This window comes from Haliotis cracherodii, unplaced genomic scaffold (genome assembly GCF_022045235.1).
Source record: "Haliotis cracherodii isolate W230 unplaced genomic scaffold, xgHalCrac1.p SCAF_4, whole genome shotgun sequence".
In the NCBI taxonomy this organism is placed as follows: domain Eukaryota; kingdom Metazoa; phylum Mollusca; class Gastropoda; order Lepetellida; family Haliotidae; genus Haliotis; species Haliotis cracherodii.
Window position 1 is genome coordinate 47,768,766 of NW_027266297.1, and position 22,332 is coordinate 47,791,097.

The following is a 22,332-nucleotide window of genomic DNA, read 5'->3' on the forward strand; positions in this document are numbered from 1 at the left end:
TGTTGCCATAGCCAATCCAATATCGAGAATCATCATGCCGATATCATAACCATTAAAATCTAGCTTGGGAGGTGTGTCTTTAGTGATCATTTTAGCCATACGGGCATTACCAATGGCCAAGCCGCTGACCACAGCTGAATGATACATTGCGTTTACCAACATTTTACTGTCTGTAACTGGAGTAGTCATGCTTCTTATAGCATTATATGAGGGCTAACCTCTAATTGAACCTCTTGTTGTGACATCGGGGGTGACGTTTTCTCTTCTCCGGTCTTACAAAACAACCATACAGCCGCTATATCAACAACTCCTACTAGTGCCCAAGTTTTAATTGGATCAATATTTGAATTATGCATTAGTTTTGCTTTCCTCGCAAGCCCGCCCATCCTACAAGCCGTGATTTTTGGGGGGTTCTTCCTCGTCACTCTGGCTTGTTTTTGTGTTTGTGGTTGTGGTGCAGTCGGGGTTGTTATTTCCTCGTTCACAATCTGTTGTGTTTCCAAAATCTGTTGTGGTGTTACTTGAGTCTCCATTATTATTAAGTGGGCACGTATGATTAAATTGACAATACCTAGCCGTTATTAAAGTTGTGGTGAGTGGAGCTAAGAACATTCCGTATCTATGATAAAACTCACAGCTCACTGAGCTTATAGCGTGTTCGATGAATGGGTTTTTCTTGAGAGATTCGCATAAATACATGCGATGTTCTGCCGGGTTAGGGAGAAAGGTAGTAGCTATGACTGTGTATAGTTGTAATATAGCCAACCCTATCGTTTTAGTCATGGTAGCTCCCAGTCTAGACTCGTAACGCGTGTACAGTTTTTTAATTTCTTCATTGGTCATGTTATCAATTTTTTTCGATGGTTTAATTTCCCCAAAATATTGGGAACATTTTCCACCGGCTACCAAAGCGGTGAGTCTTTCTCTATGTTTATTTAAAGATTTATCTGTCATAGGTTCTTATGCATGTTGATCATGCTCATATTTGGGCATTTGTTCGATGAGTTTGTCGCATTCCATAATGTAATACCCAAGGAGATATTTAAGTCTAACATAATACAATATGACATATCTAATACAGCCCGTAATAAACAACTGTTGCGAAAGAATGAGGATTTCAAACCACATTATGTCATATTTACCGCTAATGTTCAATTTATCATATTTTTGCTATATTTGCTATAATTTTGCTATTTTTATCATATTTTTGCTATAATTTTGCTACATTTTGCTATATTTTTGCTATAATTTTGCTGTTTTTACTATAATTTTGCTATATTTGCTATATTTTGCCACATTTTGCTATAATTTTGCCACATTTTACTATCTTTTTGCTATATTTGCTATAATTTTGCCACATTTTCCTATAATTTTACCATAATTTGCTAAGCAATTGTATAAGTAGCTGGTTGATCGGTTTTTAATACAAGTTTACAGTGCTTCATTGCTGCTAACAGTTTTCTGACTTTATCTCGTTCGAGCTTGGTATAAATAACATTATTTTCGCGTAGACATTCCTAGAATGAATCTCGGTCTTTGCAATGAAACAGGGTTACCCATTTGGTCTGCTCTCTGAGATCTTTCAGGACAGAGTTGTATTTTTGAGTAAGTACCCAAACGCGCGTACTTCGTGGTGAGGTATACACCCATCGATACACCCCCGAGAGACAGATCTTTCACGACAATGTTAACTCCTGGGCTTCATTTTATAGAAGGGAGTTTTTTAATCTCATCCCATTGTTGATACGCTAGCATTCCTTGACTATATAGTTGATTAGGAACGCCCTTGATAGTCAATTCTACTTTTGTAATCTTGGGGTTGTAGAACTTCTCGGTATTTCTTTTAAATGCATCGGAGGGGTCCTCGCACAACATTAAAATACCCTTCAACGACCTTGTTGGGACGTTTACATTGATATTTCACGTCGTATCTTTTTTGTTCCTCGTGATCTTTCTGTGTCGATGCACGCGATCGTACAAAATGGCTAAACTTCCGGTATACTGGTTACGAATTTGTCTGGCAAATTCGGGATCTGTTATCATATCATACTCCAGTGAGATATTGTCAATGGAATAGCTAGCATCTTCAGCAGCTCTGATTACTCTACCATAGTCATTAAAAGTGAGTTCGTATTCTAACCTATCGCCTAGGGATGCTTGATAGAAGGGCATGTGGGAATCGAGTAATTCAAAGTCAAGCGGAATATAGAATTGGTTACCTAATGCGCCGGCAACAGCGAGATCTTTTACGACGGTATTATCACTTTTTTCAGCACCCACTTGTAGTTTCAATGTGTTCCGATTACAAATACCTTGGTATTGTAAGTTTTCCCGCTCTTTATCTGTCCTCCAGAGATCCATGTAACAATAGTATACATCGCTATCGTCGATACTCAAAACCTCATTACCGCTAATTTTAATCGCGAATTTCTTAACGATAGCACGACCTATGTTTTGAACAGGCTCCCTGTTAACGTCGGTAGAAGTCAAACTAATCGTAAATGCTAGTCGGACAGTTCCCGAAACTAACACATCGTGTGCGCCGAGATTTGGAAAGCGAACCAGAAGCATTTGATTCTGATCAATGGTACTCGGGTTATTAGTTATAGTTACAGACTGACGAATTGCTTTGATCCCTAATGGATCTCAAAGTCTACGTTGTGGGTTTAACTTGCCTCCGTATTGCGAAGACATTGTTATATTGAAATTATGTAACCTTATGTTTAATATAAAAATGGATGATTTTAATCTAGATGATTTTGATAACCCTAGTACAATCAAAGAGGGTACTGATGAAACCAGCTTTGGTGGCATGAATCTTTTACAATCAACCGTTAATGATTATTACGATACCTTTAAAGATGTTAGTCCTATTGTTCGTGACTATTCAAAGTTTACGATGGATAGTAAAGGAATATTGCGACTGAGTGGCGCTCCGGATATTGATCTTATGAATTCTCATACTCGTAAGCCCCTAGCCTTGCCTACGACAGCCGCTAAACACAGCATCAGGACTGTTCGTGATGAATTAGGTTTTGTAGACTACTCAAGAGGAGAAAAACTTTCTGCGAAGACTACTAAGGTTCTTCGGACTGTGTGTACTGAACTCGGTAACAAAGATAATTTGGAAGAAAGCTCGAAGGTGGCCTCGGACGGACTAGGAGAAATCTTGGATACCTACTACGATAATTCCACGTTATAGGTACCATCCTCAGAGTTCAGTATTACGGAATTAGGAGGTCTTGACAAGGCAATGCAGACAATGCGTGGAGAACTCATCAATAATATAGCCAAGCTATCCAAAATCGACAAGCATATAGCTTATGAGAAAACAAAACTTGAACAGGCGGGTGATGAATTCAGTAGACGTCGCGTTGCAGAAAGATTGCGTAACTTAGAAGACGAAAGATCAGCCCGCCTCGAGGCTGCTTCGAGTAACAGAAAGGCACTTCGTTCACAAATCAGTCAAATTCGAGAAACTATCGATCAAGTCCTCAACGATGACACTACACTGGCGGATAAAATTAAAACATTGTTCAGAGAACAGGGAATAACCATTGCCAGTATTTTAACCGCATAGGGATTTATTATATCGACTTTGACTCTCTTGTTAACCGGTGGCACAGGCGGTACAAGAGGTGGTGCACCCCCTAGGTCTGATGGTATAAAAGAGTGGATAAAAAAGCATTTAAAAGCATTAGGTTCAGCACTGGGAAAGCTCGCTGGGAAAGTCGCGGCTGCACTTCTCGGTATAATAGGGAGTGTTGTTTCCTGGCTCTTGAATTTATTAGCTAAGACCACCACTTGGCTTAGTCAAAACTTGTGGGCACTGATCGTAGCAATTGCAGGGCTGTTGTACGTATTCACTAAAGACTATTTAACCAAATCATGAGTAAACCAGCCGCGACTCCACCTACTTCAAGCGCTGTCTTTTCATCGATATGTTGTTGATTTTTAGCTACAATATGCGGTGGTACTTGTGGTTGTGCGTTCTTAGATGGTTGAGCGTTAGTAGATAACTGTGGCTAGACTATTCCCGTTTCGCCTGTGTTTGTTTGCATTATTAATTCAGTGTTAATATCTGAATTTATACCTGGTTTTTGTTGATAGGTAGCAATAACAATTTTATTATTATAGCCTATGAGTTGACCGATCTTAAGTTCCATATCACTCGGAGACATGTGTAGTCCCGGCGCATAAACGTAGTCTACCTTAGAAAGATTGCGTAACTTAGAAGACGAAAGATCGGCCCGCCTCGAGGCTGCTTCCAGTAATAGAAGTGTTGTTTCCTGGCTCTTGAATTTATTAGCTAAGACCACCACTTGGCTTAGTCAAAACTTGTGGGCACTGATCGTAGCACTCCCTATTAAACCAGCCGCGACTCCACCTACTTCAAGCGCTGTCTTTTCATCGATATGTTGTTGATTTTTAGCTACAATATGCGGTGGTACTTGTGGTTGTGCGTTCTTAGATGGTTGAGCGTTAGTAGATAACTGTGGCTAGACTATTCCCGTTTCGCCTGTGTTTGTTTGCATTATTAATTCAGTGTTAATATCTGAATTTATACCTGGTTTTTGTTGATAGGTAGCAATAACAATTTTATTATTATAGCCTATGAGTTGACCGATCTTAAGTTCCATATCACTCGGAGACATGTGTAGTCCCGGCGCATAAATGTAGTCTACCTTAGATTGTGCGTACTGTAATACATCTTGATAACGCTTTATAGAAGATGGTATGTCAACTGGTGAATTAATAGCATCCTCAACATTTGCGACAAACTGTTTTTGTGCATCGAGCGCCGTCCCAGAACCAATTATTCCCGTTTGTGTTTGCGATTGTGCACCAAGAATTGCCCATACATAAGTTCTTATTGATTCATTAACTCTTACAACTCCTGGGTTAGTAAATTTATTTTCTGTTTTATCATTAAGAAATTCATTCCAAGCGTTTGCGGTATTGTTCATTTGTACAACCTTTTGGATGGTGAAAGCAACACCACCCTCAAAGTTCATACGATCATCTCTCCACTCGTTACTCGAGAGAGCAAAGCTCGGAAGGAGCCGACCCCTTTTCAGTAAATCATTGCTGACTTCTTTAACAGAGTGTGTACCAGCGTACGGAATACCTAGACCATAGTTAACTCCTTTAATGCGCCAATCTTTACTCATAGAAACATTAAATTCCTGACAAATCCGTTCGAATGCCCACCTATTGTACGGATTATTTGATGTATTCCATGCCCGATCCTGCGGTAATGGGGCACTAATTTCTTTATTAAGTATACGTCTAATCTGATAGTACAAGTGAAATGATAAAACAGACTTATTTAGTTCAAATCCTGGGGCATAAAGATATACACCATATCCCGTTGTTGCACACCATATGGCAAAGTTAAACTGATTCTGCCAAAATTGTATCGGATTGTGAAACCAATCGTGCACCATTTTATCGCTAGATGCCGTGAACCTGTACTTTTCAAAGATATCAGGGAAATTAATGAAAAACTTAGCACCAGAGGAACTTACTAAAATCGACTGATTAGTAATATATGTTGATTTCATATTTAAGTTATGATAAAGTATCTTTGTTTATTTAATATGTTTGTCACACTCCCAGGAATAACAAATGGCCAGTCTATTGAACTGCTTCATACTATCGATAACTCGGATGGTCAACTTGAAGTCGCTATCTGTGATGTAACTTATTACCCGCGGTGGACCAATATAAATGCTGCAAGAGAAAATAATCAGTTATTTATAAAAGGAGAAGTGCACATTATACCTAATGGGATGCTGATTTTGAACTCTGGAAAAAAGGAAGTATTTCTTGTCCGGTACTTAGCAGCTACACTTGGATTTGTAATAGGAGACGAAAAAGTATTTATATTAATACCAACCAACAACAACATGGAGATTAATTACCTGATTTAGTTCCCTATAAAGAGTTGTGTATCCATCTTGATCAAATAAGCACAACGGATAATATTCAACTAGAAAGTCCTTCAACTCTACTCAGATCTATTCCAGTCAAAGATGAAAAATACAATAGCGGTAGAACGGACTCTTTCTCGTCATTACAATATAAAAAATTAAAGCGTGGTATTATTTCAGACCTCAAAATTTCTGTATTAGATGTAAAACACCAACCTCTACATATAGGATACTTGAGTGTAACACTCCATATTATAAATAATGGTTGATTCATCAGGCCCTGGAACGCTCAGACAATGTAATACAATTGTGCTTTCTGATCTTGGAGACACAGAAGGATTCGGTAAACCCGGTACTGATGGTAAGTTATATGTTTTAAACTTACAAGATAATGTATACAAGCAGAAAGAAGTTCCATTCACAGTTAATCTAGGAGATTTAAGCGATGTCGACGTTAGTAGACTCCATAAAAACACTTCGTACAATCTTATTCTCAACGGTGATAATAAATGGACTATGATAGAAGCAAACATCGAGTGGCTACTGAATATCGTCATTACCCCACCGTATGTGATGATGGGTAAAGCACATAATTTAACTAAGATAATAAATAGTGGGATCGTACTCGCGGCTTATATCCCATCAAAAAGAAAACCCAGGTCATATGTTATATAGTCGTTTGGCAGTAAAAAATGTTAGTTTAAATTTGGTTACTGAATTCAATGATATTAAACAGAACTTGAGTGCAATACCTAATATTTCTACGCTTATTATTGAAGTTTTGTTTGGAGATGCACCGGAAAATGCCTTTGAAATATTACCAGGTCTATCGATTAAATGGCTAAAGAAACACCAACGTCAACGTTGCCGTATTATTCATATTGGAGCATCACCCGTTGCAACCCTTGAGGGGGTAAAAATTATTAAAAGTGGTATTATTTCTCTTACTAAGATATTCATGCCGTATAATATTCATTTGATAAGCAATTTAAGCAAGACCAATTAAAAACTATTTTATGACCGTAATATACAATATGAGCTTATATCCGGCGCTCGATGAGGCATTTGAAAAGATGGATACTGTTGATGGATTTCGATTACATCAAATAAGCAACATAAAACATCGAATAGAGAAGGAGAGGAGTTTAGGCTTGGATTGTATAAAAAGTATCGCAGAGCTGTGAATGCTCTCGACGGAGTTGACACTGTACTTGTGACAGCTGGCATGGGACTCGGTGTAGCTGGTGTTGGTTTATTATCAACTATAATTGCCGCGCCTATCATACTTGGCATGGAAATAGGCGCCGGAGTCTCAGGACTGGCAGGAATAGGGATAAAATTCATTTCTCGTAAGTTGCAAAAGAAAGCATTAAAACACGATAATATTCGGATACTCGCCAAAGCAAAGTTGAACAGCATTGAGGTTCATATTTCGACAGCAATGGCTGATTATAAGATATCCGAGGAAGAGTTTCGTTTAGTGTTGTTGGAACTCACCAAATACAATGCAATGAAGCAGGAGATTCGGTCAAATTCTCGTAAGACCAGTGGTATTAGCGAAGACGAGAAAAAAAAGTTCATAGAACAGGGGAGGCAACAAGCGTCAATTATTCCGTGCCAAAACCAAAGAACTGGTTGGAGATTAAAAATAGATTTCTTACTATCATTAGATCACATTTAGAAGAATGCTTACGTAAGTATATAATAATGGAATTTATGCTGAAGGACAAAATTATCGAATGGAGAGAATTACCACAAGGTATATATTATATCAGTGATATCGAACCAACCAAATACAGTCATCAATTGTTTCTTTCCAATTACCAAGAAGAGTATATAGTCTGGTCTCCTAGTAAAATGAACAAAGAACTTAATAAAAATGTTGAATATCACTTTGTTATAAATAATGGTATGCGTATGAGTAAAAAATAATAGAGAATATTTTCATTAGAATTTAGTTTAATCTCATCATTGTTTTTATACTAATGGTATCATTGATTGACTCAAGGTAGTGGTGAGTTTGAGCCAATTTAACTTAATATCATGACTATCGTTGAATCGCATCGTCATTTTTACATAAAAAATCCCCCCTGTAGTAGCAGTATAGGTATATAAATCCGGCTCCAGTGGAGTTGCGGCAGAACCCCCATTACCTATAAAAATTTATATCATAGAAGCATTGATTGACTCCAGGTGGTGGTGAGCTAGAGCCAATTTAACTTAGCCTCATGACTATCGTTGAATCGCATCATCATTTTTGCATAAAAAATTCCCTCTGTAGTGGTGGTATTGGTATATAAATCTGGCTCCAGTGGAAGTGGTCCAGAACCAACATTACCTATACTACTTGAATGGTTTAGTAGAATTTGTTTTGTCCCAAATGGGAAATGTTATGTCTTCAGACTAGAACTACACACTGGTACCTGATGCAATCAATGATTTCTTGCTGAGATAGATGAGTTCATATGAGTAAGAAAAGTTTACATTTGTCTATTGTTGTCTCCATGCTCATAGTCCAGGGGTTTGTGTTATAGTGGCGGTTGGTGAACGACAGTAGAAGCCTTGTACAACACAGGGAAAATAACAATGTAGTTGTTCTTATTCACACAATTCATGATTAGAGATATTTGTCCAAAGCTCACAAGCATGCAGTACACTTGGGATAATAACTCTACAGCATAAGTTGGAACAGGAGTCAAACATCCTGTCCTCAATCCAACATCTTTCAATGAAGCAACGGTGCGTCTCGCTGAGTTACAAGAATGATGACTCCATCTGTATATGAACAGTGACCCAGCATAGATTGTGCTTGGCTTCATCGGCATTGGCACTTCGAGTTGAAAATCTATTCCTTGGCATATTTCTGCCGTTGAATATCAGAATTCTACTCTTGTAGCATTTTAACACAATCTCCATTGGCATGAGTAATCGGGCGCAACATTAAGAGAACTTGGCAGGCCATGACTTTTTGTGCTGATCAGTGTTGTGTCATCCACTAGTATCACAGAAGGTACATGATTCTGCCCAGTCTGTGGACCTAGGTTGAGGTTATCTAAGGTTATCTGACCATTATATTGGACACAAGCAGACGAGGCCTTGTAAGAGTGTCTAACTACAGAGGTATGCCCATGTTATATGACTTGAACTGTAAGCCATTGTGCCCTATTCTGTCTAAGGCTTTCTCATTGTCTGGGATGCCAATATATATATTTTATGCTCCTTCAGTAGGTATATGTACAGTTACACATGCCACATGTTCTTTCCTACAACCACACTGTAGGTTATGTGGGAATGACAGGTTCACTTATTTCACAAAGCTTTCTAATTTATCCATTAGAATTCTTTAAAATGCTTTTCTTTAATGTTATTTCCCTATAATTAACAACGCGTGTGGTCTGACTTTGATTAATGAACAATTTGCATACTCATATATGCAAGGGGCCGACATATGGTTCTCAGTATGAAGTGACAACTTGGAGACGATGGCTTGCGGTATATACAGTTTTACTTTATACATGTAGATATATACATACAAAAGACACTATGTGTCAGGTCAGCACATGGTGGTAGTGGTTGTTTTCTTGTTGCCCCGGAGTACCCAGCCTAACCCTAGCTAGGCTAAGGGTAAGACCTTTCTTCTCCTTCTCTCTTCCTTTTTTTTCCTCTCTGGACCAAGGCTTATATATAGCCATGGTCACCTGACATTTAGTAAGTAATAAATATAAATGTAAACAGTAAATCATCAGTGACATACTTGCACATCCTGTTCAGGATGGCAGACGGTCGATGTACACAAAGATGGGGATTAACAATTAGGATTAGCATCTTATAAATAACAGCAATTAAGTGTTTCAAGGCATATAGATGTCATAGCCCCGGGGTAATGAGCCTTTGCAATTAAATGTTCTTCAGACAATGGGTGTTGTAAATCAGTCGCTATGACAACTTCCCTCCGTTACCTGAAGCTTGAACACCAAGCTTATATGAGTCCAAATTGATATGTGTGAGTTTTTTTCACCAACGAAAACGACCATGCAAATGTGAACAAAATCATTTACATGAAATCATTATGCAACAAATATATCTATGCAATGGCGGTATGAAAGTGATCATCTAGCCAATTTGAATTAGTGCCAGTTTGAAAACTAACCAAGTGATCTTTGTAATATGCAATTTCACTACAAGTTAATTACCGCTTTGCACAGATTCAATAAATATATCACTCAAGGTTCTTTGAATTCAGGAGTCTGGCTTGGCGGTGCGACTCAGTACCGAATAATGATAATGAGTAATGTCATAAAAAGTACAAATTAAACATTTCAGCAAATATTTCGCATAAAGAAATTTGAAACCAGGAGTCTAGCTTTACCGCGTGACTCAAACGGTACTTGTGGGTACTATTGCCCTTTTAAGTACAATGAGTGCTCTTCCCGTGTCTTTGAAGGAGCTTGCCCAGATATTGTGGGTGCGATGCCCCCCCCAAAAATCCTTAATTCCGACATCAAAACTCTGAAATGCTGAATACTGCTGTGCTGTTAATTACTTAATACTGACATACGATAAACATATGTGTGGGGGTGGCTCACTCAAGAATATCCCTAATCTGAATTCAAAGTCCTAGACAATACATTCAATTTTGTACCAAACTGTGCACATTAATAACTTGTAACAAATGACAAATTTTTTCGTTTAGATTTTTTTAATTACGAGTCGAGCTTTAAGGTGTGACTCGATAACCCTTACAGCTTAGGTTTGTTTGGGCCCTAACTGCAACTATAGGTCTGGCATGGCCTGGAGACATTTCAAAGATTCCCTACACAATAACTTCAAAGATCTAGCTTGACTAAAGATGTAATTTGGAGTATATTGCACATATACAAAACTGAATTTTGTAAAGACACATTTTGGCATTAATATACTGGCTTTCATTAAACATACCTGCTTGCACTATTCAACAGTCACACAATATATATCCTTGATTGAGTCCATGTAAGTAAACACAAATTAGTAAGTCCCAATGAGATATCTTGTACACAGTGTCCATCTTGTAGGTGCTTGTAAGGCGGTTTCTGTATTGTGCAGGGTCTGCATGATGATGGCTGTGGGATAGCCGTGCATACTTCTTTTCTTAGGTCATGTGCAGGAACGACAACTTGAAGGGGAAGTCTTAGCAGTGATGCTAAGATATTCGAGCAGGGAAGGTTTGGGATCGGAGAACATGTTCTTGATCAGAGAGGTTCTTGTTCTTTCTTCATTTAGTAAGTAATAAATATAAATATAAACAGTAATTCATCAGCAGGATGGCAGACAGTCGATGTACACAAAGATGGGGATTAACAATTAGGATTAGCATCTTATAAATAACAGCAATTAAGTGTTTCAAGGCATATAGATGTCATGGCTCCAGGGTAATGAGCCTTTGCAATTAAATGTTCTTCAGATAATGGGTGTTGTGAATCAGTCGCTATGACATAACTACCGGTAGCTGGATTTATGTCCTTGTTATTGCCCTTTTACAGCGGTAGAATCGTTCCAATTCCCACTGATTTGGGCATGTAGCAAACACATGTTATTAGATTGAACAAATGTCAGCCTGAAACAATGAAATAACAGCATAAGAAATATAAAATAGAATTAATAAATATATACAATCTGTTACAGTTACTCTTTGAATGTATAAAATATAGATATCACTTTCATTAATAGATATCACCTCTATTACATCAATCTAGTCCTGCACATATCTGTACAATACATCAATATACACGGATACAAAATATATTAATACAATTATAAAGGGATAGTGAACATACTGTTTGTAACTTTTAGGAAATATTAAACTAACATGGAATATAGAATATATATAAAACTAAGTTATACGGCTAATAACAATAACTCACTGAACTGTGAGTTCTTCAACAACTATAAATATATACAAGCTACATTATATTTCTAATAAATCAAATCAAGAATGCAATACACAATATATCCTATTTCTAATCACCATAACTAGAATTCATCCATATTACAAAATCATAAAATACATGATTGACGAACATTAAATGCCAATGAATCTCCTCATTCAATTTCCATCCAAATTCTCACATAAGATACTGACTCTCTATCGTATCAGATCTGTCTTTCCTTGAGAGGTAAAGTAGCAACTGATTTTTAAAATGTAATATCTGAACATTAAGGTTGGGGCTATGACCACCTTGGCCCATCAACAAGACAATAGGCTGGGCTGGGGCACAATGGGGTGAAGAATACTCTCAAGTCAAAAGCATGCAGTGTGACAATCAGTGGAGGTTAAACTGAGAGAGAGCGTGCTTACTGTTACAGAGCTATAGAATAAATGTTTAAGGTATAAATGCTAAAGTATAAAACATAACTAATAATATATACTTATTGTTTTATGTAAAAAGTGTAATCAACTAATGAGTTAAAATCGTTAAAACTAACTAATAAATACTTGGGCCTGCCACATACACATTGTAAACAAACCTTGGCGTGAAATGGTATAATACATATCGAGCTGTGACCAACATTGTTGTAATTAGCACTGGGAGAAGGGGCAGCCACTTTCCTGGTTCAAAGTCCTATTTTAAGACCCCATAATTCACTAAGTGACCTGGACATGTTGTGCTTTGTGCATCTTTACTTTGACCAGAACTTAAACATTATTGAACTGGCTTTATTTTCTGCAGAGACCTAAAACAGTCTGAGGTGGTGCTGCTTATGAAGCAAGTAGCTGAAGGCATGACCTATCTCGAAGCCAGAAAATTTGTTCACAGAGACCTGGCAGCAAGAAATGTGCTTCTCGTCACAGAAAGATTTGCCAAGATCAGTGACTTTGGCATGTCCAAGGCTCTAAACAGAGACAGTAACTACTATGAGGTAAAGTTTGACTTGACTCAGGTATGATTGTAATTGTGGTCAACTTGTCATATGTAAGGGTCACCTCAACAGTCAAGGTCAGCCACTCATAAAAGGTATTAAAAGTATCATTCAAAATGTAATGTCAGTTCAGCTTTCCATCATAATCATTGAAAGATTCAAGCTTGAAAGCTTCATATTCCAGCTTAACAAATCTTGTTTTGAAAAATGAAAAGCTTTTTATCTAAAAATTGGCCTGGCACTTCAAGTTTGTGACTGCTTTTGAAAGTCAAAAAGATGAAAACTTCTTTTGGTACATCTTTCTGAGTTTTAAATTGTAATGTTGAAATTCAGACTGTAGTCATTTTCAGGTCATTATCATCCTTGTTAGGTTAATGTTATTATTTTCACTTTTGCATTATTCACACATGTTTACAGTATTTAGAGACCCATGAAGGTTGGTCTTCAGCAACTCATACTCGCCACTATGCTTGTCGTAAAAGGCGACTAAAGGGATCGGGTGGCTAGGCTCGCTGACCAATCTCATTGAAATCAGATCTTAGTTCTCGCTACCGCTAAACAAAGATCTGAGGACATCCCATTCCAGGTCACGTCAGAACGACCTTTCGCGAATTTTGACCGACCAATGAAATGACTGACAAGAAATCAACATTAGCCAATCAGAAGCTTTCTAAAGCTTTATGACGCTACTTTCAAACTGGCGACTACGCTGTGAAACATATTTTGACGTATTCTCGATTAAAAAAATTTAAAACTGATGAGAAGAATACTCTGGAATGGCTCATAGATGGCCTAGATTGTATGGACATAATCACAAAACCTGTAAATGTCGTTCGGAATACCCCGTGTTAAATATTTTGTGGCTGCATGATTAGAAAACACATTCCGACTGTCACTTTTAGATCTGGTAAGCGACGCTCTGATTGGTCGGATGAAAGGTCGTTCTGACGTGACCCCTAATGGGATGTCCTCAGATCTTTGTGTAGCGGTAGCGAGTACAAAGATCTGATTTTAATTAGATCGGCTCGCTGACTTGGTTGATACATGTCATCGATCCAAATTGTGTGGATTGATGCTCATAATGTCAATCACTGGTTTGACTGTTCCAGGCTCGATTATTTTTACAGGCTGCCGTCATATAGCTGAAATATTGCTGAGTATGGCATTAAACAACAAACAAACAAATACAGTATTTTGACGACCCGAGAAGATCCAGGTTAGAATAGTTGTTCAACAAAACATGCTAACAGGATCGGTGGGTCAGGCTCGCTGATTTGGTTGATGCATGTCATTGATCACAATTGCGTGATCAATGTTCATGATATCAATCACTGGATTGTCTAGTCCAGACTTGTTTATTTTCAGACTGCTGTCATACAGCGGGAATATAGCTGAGTGCAGTGTTAAACAACAAAAGAACAATACATTGACACTGAAATCACAAATAAGTCAATATTTATATTACAGTTCACCCAACATGAACCAAACTTTGAAATATAAATACTGCACATGCAGAAATCAAACATAAACACAGGCTTTTGTGTAGGCAGCATGGAGAAATGACATGTGCATCACCAGGCATCTGCCTCTCCTGGAACTTTGGCTCCATGTTAAGCCATCTAGAATATTTATGTCTGGTTTAACTGACCTTGCTACTCCTCACTTAAAGTACCTCATGACTATGTAATGGGCTCTTTTTCAACTTGATGTCATTTTTACTAGTGTAACTAATCATGGTGTAGTGCTGTTCAATAGTTCCTCCCTATTTGAGGAAGAGAACCTTCATCTCCTTTGCCTCTTTTACTAATTCCCATGTGCTTTAAAAGTTTACCAGAAGGAGTCAATTTGCTATGTTATATTTACGCTGATATTGTGATCAGTCTTATGAATCCTCTACCTCTATTATATCATTGCCATTAAACCTGTATAATTCTTGTGAATACCTCACCTCTATCACATCAGTGCCATAAATTCCTGTTTATGCTCAGAACCACACTATAAATTTTTATAAATTTTCAACAGACGTCCACTACACTGCCAACATATCCATAGTTGTGAGGGAAACTCTATCCCTTGCCAGAGGCGCCACTGCGCATGCGCAAGGCGGGAATCTAGTCACTTCTTTCCTGTGTGTCCTGATGACAACAAGGAAATTTTTTTTGTTGCACATCCGAACACATGATTGAGTTCCACATACTAGATAGATCGTCTCAAGCATCTCAGATACAAGCAAAGAGCAGTTCTACAAGCAGAACGGGGGTATAGAAGATCGGAGTCTCTAGTAAGTAATTAGTTAAGAAAAGTGTTGTGGGATGAGATCTTCATCTCATAAGCAGACACCTGTCTGTTCGGGCTGTGGACAACACCAAGCTCTGGGGGATCCTCACCCTAGATGTCTCGCATGCAAGAAAAGCAGCTGTACACAGAAGTCAAGGTGCAGTTATTGCGAGCATCTGTCAAAATAAAAATTTGACAAGCTCTCCAAGGCATGGATCTAAAATCCCGATTATAAAAAGGTCACTAGAGCATCTACATCAAGAAAACAAGTGATTAAGCCCGTGGCGGCAAAAATTAATCACGTGGGTGACAAGCGAGTGTCGCGCGAGGGTGCCGTCTCACCTTTTGAGGAGAAGAGACTGTTAAGGCTCCACATTCCGTCATTCCGACTTTTGTATAACTTCTGGCGAACCGGAAGTATGGTTTTTGAGAGGACAGATGAGCATGTGTTGGTGTCGTTCTCAGTGATATGGCGAATTAACAAATGGTAGCAGAGCGTGTCCATATAGCGAAGGTTGTTGTTAGCGTCTGTGACGGTGAAAAGCGTATTTGGCTGTGAAGTGTGAAGTTTTAGGATACTTTATTGACTTTCAAGTTTGAAAACGGTCCACGTGCGAAAACATGGCGACCATGAGATTGAATCCCCCGGATTTGATTAAAGCTGGAAATTATGAACGATACAAACAAGAACTGCTGGCTTGGAGACAGGTAACTGTTGCAAAAACGACTGAACAAGGTGTAGCTGTAGCGTTGTCGCTTCCTTATGACCATCCCTTATGTATTCGTGAAAATGTGTTTGACCACATGAACGTTGCCGATTTATCAAAATAAAATGATCTCGATATTTTGATCAAGTTTCTTGATGAACATCTTCTGAAAGATGATTTGACTGATAGTTTGGAAAATTGAACTGGGCAGTTCAAGGTTCGAGGCCTGATTTAGCCTTTGAGATGGTGGATCTTAGTACGAAATTCAAAGCAGGCACTGTGTGTGATCTTATAAGAGCTACAAAAGCCTTGAAAAAATTGAAGTCTGTTTCAACAAAAGTGTATTTTCCTAGGCTGGATGATCAATTGAAATGGAGGATTATTGTGTTTTCAGATGCTGCTCATGCAAATCTGAGTGATGGCATTGGCAGCGTGGGTGCACATGTGATATTTCTTGCTGATGATAGCAATTGTTGTGTTTTGTCATGGCATTCTGGCAAGATTAAGAGAGTGGTTCGTTCCACATTGGCTGCAGAGGCTCTTAGTATTCAGGAGGGGTTGGAAGAAGGAGTGTATCTCAGGGGGGTTTTGGCTGATGTGATCGGCGTTAAAGTGCACATGGAGGCATATGTGGACAACTGCAGCGTTGTCGATGCCATACATTCAACAAAAATGGTGGATGATAAAAGACTGCGGATTGATCTAGCTGCCATAAGACAGTTGCTTAACAATGGAGAAGTGCTGAAAGTGTGTTGGTGTCCAGGTGAATATCAGTTGGCAAACTGTTTGACAAAGAGAGGAGCATCTGCACACCAACTAATGACTGTTTTGTCATCAGGAAAACTTTCGGGTTTTCAATGACTCTGTAATCATGGTGATGATGCATGACAGTTCTGATAGGAAAACTTTCGGATTTTTCAGTGACTCTGTGATGATGAATGACAATCATTTATTCTGACAGTATTTTTATCTTTGATTGACTTTCACCAAAAATAACAAAAAATATGTTTTTGCTTTTAGATATTTTTATTTTTTAAAAACAGATCTTTAATCAAAAAATAAATAAGAGAATTTTATAGGAGTGTTAAGGCTCCACATTCCGTCATTCCGACTTTTGTATAACTTCCGGCGAACCGGAAGTATGGTTTTTGAGAGGACAAATAAATGGCGACGAGATGAGTATGTGTTGGTGTCGTTCTCAGTGATATGGCGAATTAACAGAGACCACGTCGCTCATCCCACTCTCCCTATAATGTTGAGGAGCAGATGCATGTTACCGGTCAATCAGAAAGTACCTCTAACTTGCATCCGGCAACGTCTGGTACGGTCGATCATCGAGTTTGGACAGAAACTAAGGATTTTCACCCTCTGCCGCGTTCCCCCTTTAACGTAAATGAGTTCACGGAAAGAATAAAAAATTCTATGTCTGTTATGATTGACACACGCATGCTATCTATGTCTCGAGAAATCTCAGATCTAAAAGAATCAGTTAATCAAACCCGGCTTGGCCAATCAGGGATTGATCACGAGAGTAAACAGAGATCTAAGGCTGAATATGGCAGTACACCCTCATACAGCAGACATGTACAAGGTTACGCTGAATCAGCATACTATAGGGTTCATCATGAATCACGGTCTTCACACCGAAGTATGCATCGAAATACGCACCAATCACCGTCAAGCCACTATGATAGACGCACCGACAAAGCTCGTGCTTATCAGAATAGTAATCTTAAGCGTGCACCCTCTCATACTGCCACACAGTCCTGTTATACGGGCGAAGAAAGCGAGGGAAATATGACAGCACCATACAGTTATAGATCACGTGATTCCCGCACAGCTTGTCGTAAATCAGACGACCGGGATTACGATACCCTCAGCCATACGACCCACTCCCAGCACAGCCAGAGTAGGGGGTGCCAATCTACACCTGAGTATTCAGGCTATGGGGACACTGCTATAGAAGAGGATTATAGATCAAACAATTACTTCCTTAGAGACATCATAGCAGAACTTTATGAACTAATGCCCACCTTAAAACCAGATCAGGACAGTATACCGTATTTTCTTGAGTATAGTGCGCACCCATGTATAATGCGCACCCCCCTCTAGCGGGTTCAATATTTTGGAAAAAAAGAAATTTGAATATTATGCGCAGAAAAAATTTACACCGTACCCTTTCAGCGAAGTCCGGCAAACGAACGGGTGCTGAGAAACTTCGTCAGTACAAATTCGAAATTTGAGATAAAAAATCACCAGACATGTTTATTTACCGTTTAAATAGTATTTATTGTTCTGCTAGGCATTGTTTTATATCTAGGGATTAAGATTACCTTGTGTATTTTCTCGTAAACTAAGCCGGAAACAGCAATCAGCTGTACACACGTTTTCTTGGAATCGACCGGTGATTCGGTCAAGACACACCCAGTGATATAACTTTATAGGATTTTTAATGCAAGGATCGGCAACAATTGTATCTGAAACTATTTTATTTATCAGGAATAATATATTCCATTATTTTCTTAATTATATGCAGCCTTTACTGAACATATTTAAAATAATAATAACCCTAAGCGAAGCAGCTGATCGCTATTCCCGGGTATTATTTTTTACATGGAACATGTCTGACCAGTCACCGTCAAGGCTCACGCGCACGGGATCACGTGAGCGCGAGAATTTCATGTTGACATAAAATCTTCAAACAAAAACAAATATGACTTTTAACGAGTCAAAGTATGTCATTTATGATATGTGTATCCATTCTCTGTCAACTAAAGTTCGTTTCAAAGTGTCAATAGCGGTATTCTGACCGTGGTTGCTGTTAATAACGGTGAGTTGTGCGATCTTCCGATCGCTTCACACACGATTTCGCCGAAATTAATAAAAACAATATTATAAGGAATTTTGAATAAAATTAATGAAATAAGTTACAAACATAAGTCCAGAAATACAAAGAACACTTTTTATAGACAGACAGTGTAATTACATAATTATTTTGCGTACTTCAGTATGTTGACATGGTATTTCCGGTGTTTCGTGCTCACGGTAATGTCTTTCCATGGGGGAAAAAAACATCCAAACTCATAATTCGTGTATAATGCGCACCCCCTTCTACACAGCTGTGTTTTTTCGAAAAAAACTGCGCACTATACTCAAGAAAATATGGTACCCGTTAAACCCTTGATTGAACGTGCAGGATATGAGGGACCCGATAAGGGGACCGAACCATTCCATACACTTCCCCCTCCGTCATATTTGGATGACGTCATCAAGAGAACTGAAAATCAATTGAATTGTTCAGCGGGACCTAGTGCTAAAATGAGGCCTATCTATATTAGATCTGCTTACAAAACACATGATGATCTGTTCACACTACAGCCTAGCATTGACGAAGATTACTTCGATCTGGTTAAGAAACCTAACCCCATCTCATTAGCATCCAACTTACAGAGACAACCGGCGGTTACTCGACCCCAGCGACAGAGCCCTGGACCCCGACGCAAACAGCCCAACCGGGATTCTTTACGAGCCTCTACACAGAGAAACAGATCGTTTCAACCCAGGTACAAGAGCTCCAAATTGATTTTCCCACTTCACAGAGAGGACTTGGCAGAGGAAGAGGCAGTTCCCGTAGGGGCCCCCTCTGGAGATGACTTCACCATAAATCTACAGACCCATCCAGATCCCTACGGACAACGATTTAGCATTACGGAAGACCAAGGACACGTCTACTCCAAATCCAGTCGAACTAGCCAATCTTACAAACATCGACCCAAGACTTCCCAAGTTCAAATCTCATCCTGTTCCGGGACCTGTCGTGGGCCGTCTTATGCAGTACGCAGACAACTGGGAGACCATCACAGACGACTCATAGTTACTCGAAGTAATAAGAAGAGGCTACAAACTTCACTTCTTAAAACGACCAAAACTAGTCATTCATCCTAAAGGACCCCGATTCCAGCTATCAGGACCCAAGCTAATTGCAGCAGAAGTGGCCATACAAAAATTACTCACAAAAGGAGCTATCAGCATCCTAAAGGAGTCAGACACCCCCCTCGGATTCTACTCCCCAGTTTTTCTGGTACCGAAGAAGAATTCTTCAATGATGAGATTAATAATAGACCTAAAAACTCTGAACAAAGATTAGCTGGAAACAACACCCACATTTCAGATGGAATCTATAAAGAAGTTGAAGAATTCCCTAAGACAAGCGGATTGGATGATAAGCATAGATCTCCAAGACGCATATCTTCACGTGCCCATCCATCCAAGTCATCGTCGATACCTACGATTCGCTGTCAACGGTCAGAGATGCCAGTTCAGGGTACTACCATATCGCCCCATGGTTATTCACCAGGATCACCAATCCCGTCATTGGCTTCGCCCATATAAAGCTCATAAGGCTTCACGGATATATAGACGATTTCCTATCGGTCGATCAGGACAAATCACAACTCAGTCTAAACACAGTGTGTCTCATCCAACTTCTCACGCACTTAGGTTTCCTGGTTCACTCTCAAAAATCAGAGCTAGTACCAACACAGGCCATCACCTACATAGGCACAAGATTTATTCTCGACAAGGGCATAGTCGCACCCCCAGAGGACAGATATGCAAGAGTATAGCACATGATTAAGAGCGCACTCGATCAGCCCGTCAAGTCGAGAAGGTGGTGGATGTCTTGCCTAGGCACGCTCACATCTATCCAAGACCTAACCTACAGAGGCAGGCTACAATTAAGGTCCTTGCAGATTTGGATGAACACCACCAAGAACCTAGAGCTGGAAGCACTAATTCAACCCCCACAAGTTCGAATCTCAGAACTCTGTTGGTGGCTAAATCGTCAAAATGTCATGCCAGGTATTCCACTAAACTACCCCCACCCCCTTTCATCAACTCTACACAAATGCATCAGGAGAGGGTTGGGGTGCCCATATGGATGATGTCACCATTCAAGGGAAATGGTCCTCCCAAGAGAAAGAGTTGCACATCAACTGTCTAGAAATGAGAGCGATATATCTAGCATTAACAGCTTGGCTAGATCGTCTACACCACTCGTCAGTGAAGATCGCTACAGACAACTCAACCGTGGTCGCTTACATACAGCACCAAGGAGGCACAAGATCTCAGCCTTTACTGAAGGAGGTTACACGTTTATATGCCTTGGTAGACTCAGTGAGTTGCAAGATCGAAGTAAGACACATTCCGGGCAAGCTAAATATACTAGCAGATTACCTGTCCCGGAAGAACAAGATAGTACCCACAGAATGGTCACTACATCCCGAGGTGTTCAAATGGATAACCCAGATATGGGACATAGATCTATTCGCCACATGTCTCAACAACAAGCTACCAGTCTACGTCAGCCCGGTACCAGACCCACTAGCACTACAAGTCGATGCGCTCTCCATGGAAATGAAGGGAATCTTTGCTTACACATTTCCCCCATGGGCTCTCCTAGACTGAGTACTGAGGAAAATAGAGGAAACGGACTGTGTCATAATCCTCATAGCCCCGGCTTGGCCAAAAAGTTTCCGAGACTTCTACAACTCCTGATAGAAGTACCTCTGAAACTCCCAGTACGTCGCGACCTATTGAGACAACCAAAGACGGACATATTTTACGGCCGCCTCGACAACCTCCATCTTCACGCTTGGAAGTTATCTCGCATAAGATGCAAGCAGCCGGTTACTCTAAATCAGCTGCATGAAGAGTGGCTAGCTCATGGAGACCAACCTCATCTGCATTATACAATAACAGATGGGACAAGTTCGTCGAATGGAGAAGAGGGAAACAGTTACATGGAGATGTAACGGTACCTATAGTAGCCGATTTCTTGCTCCATCTCAGAAATGACAAGAAATTACGACACGACACTATCGAAGGATATAGATCAGCCCTGTCATCAGTATTACAACACGATGACCTATCTATAGGTACCCATCCAGTACTAAATCGACTTATGAAGTCTTTTGCCCTGGAAGATATAAAAGTACCACGTACTTTTCCTATTATTGGATCTATCTATCATATTGTCAACATTGATGAAAGCACCGTATGAACCCATGAGTAGTGCGACATTACTATCAGTCTCCAAGAAAACTGCTTTTCTCTTAGCCATGGCTACGGCGGCTCGTGTGTCAGAACTACACGCTATTGATATCTCCACGCTATTGATATCTCCACTGTAACCCATACCAAAGAATGGAAAGCAGTGTCGTTCAGATCGCTCCCTGAATTTATTGCCAAAAACCAGTCGTCAACCTTCGGCCCACTCGGACACAGGCAATACACAATACAAGCCCCAAGTAAAAGTGTGGACTTCCCGGTTAGATTGCTTTGCCCCATAAGAGCCTTGAGATATTTTATCACAGCAACTCAACCCCACAGAAAGCAGAGAAAACGCCTATTTATCTCTTGCAAGCCCTCGTCAGAAAAGGACATCGCAAAGGGCACTGTAGCGGGATGGCTAAAAACAGTTATCACAGATAGCTATAAAATGGCGCAAATCTCAACTC

The 22,332-nt window shown here is 39.5% G+C and overlaps 1 protein-coding gene across 1 annotated transcript in view; it reads left to right on the forward strand.

Annotated features, from left to right (window-relative positions):
- The window catches only part of LOC139479081 (tyrosine-protein kinase SYK-like), a 234,636-nt gene that overhangs the window by 188,442 nt on the left and 23,862 nt on the right, over nt 1–22,332 (forward strand). The window contains exon 13 of the mRNA XM_071261837.1: nt 12,641–12,830. Coding sequence (XP_071117938.1) covers nt 12,641–12,830 — 190 coding nt within the window. The remainder of the gene's footprint in view (nt 1–12,640; nt 12,831–22,332) is intronic.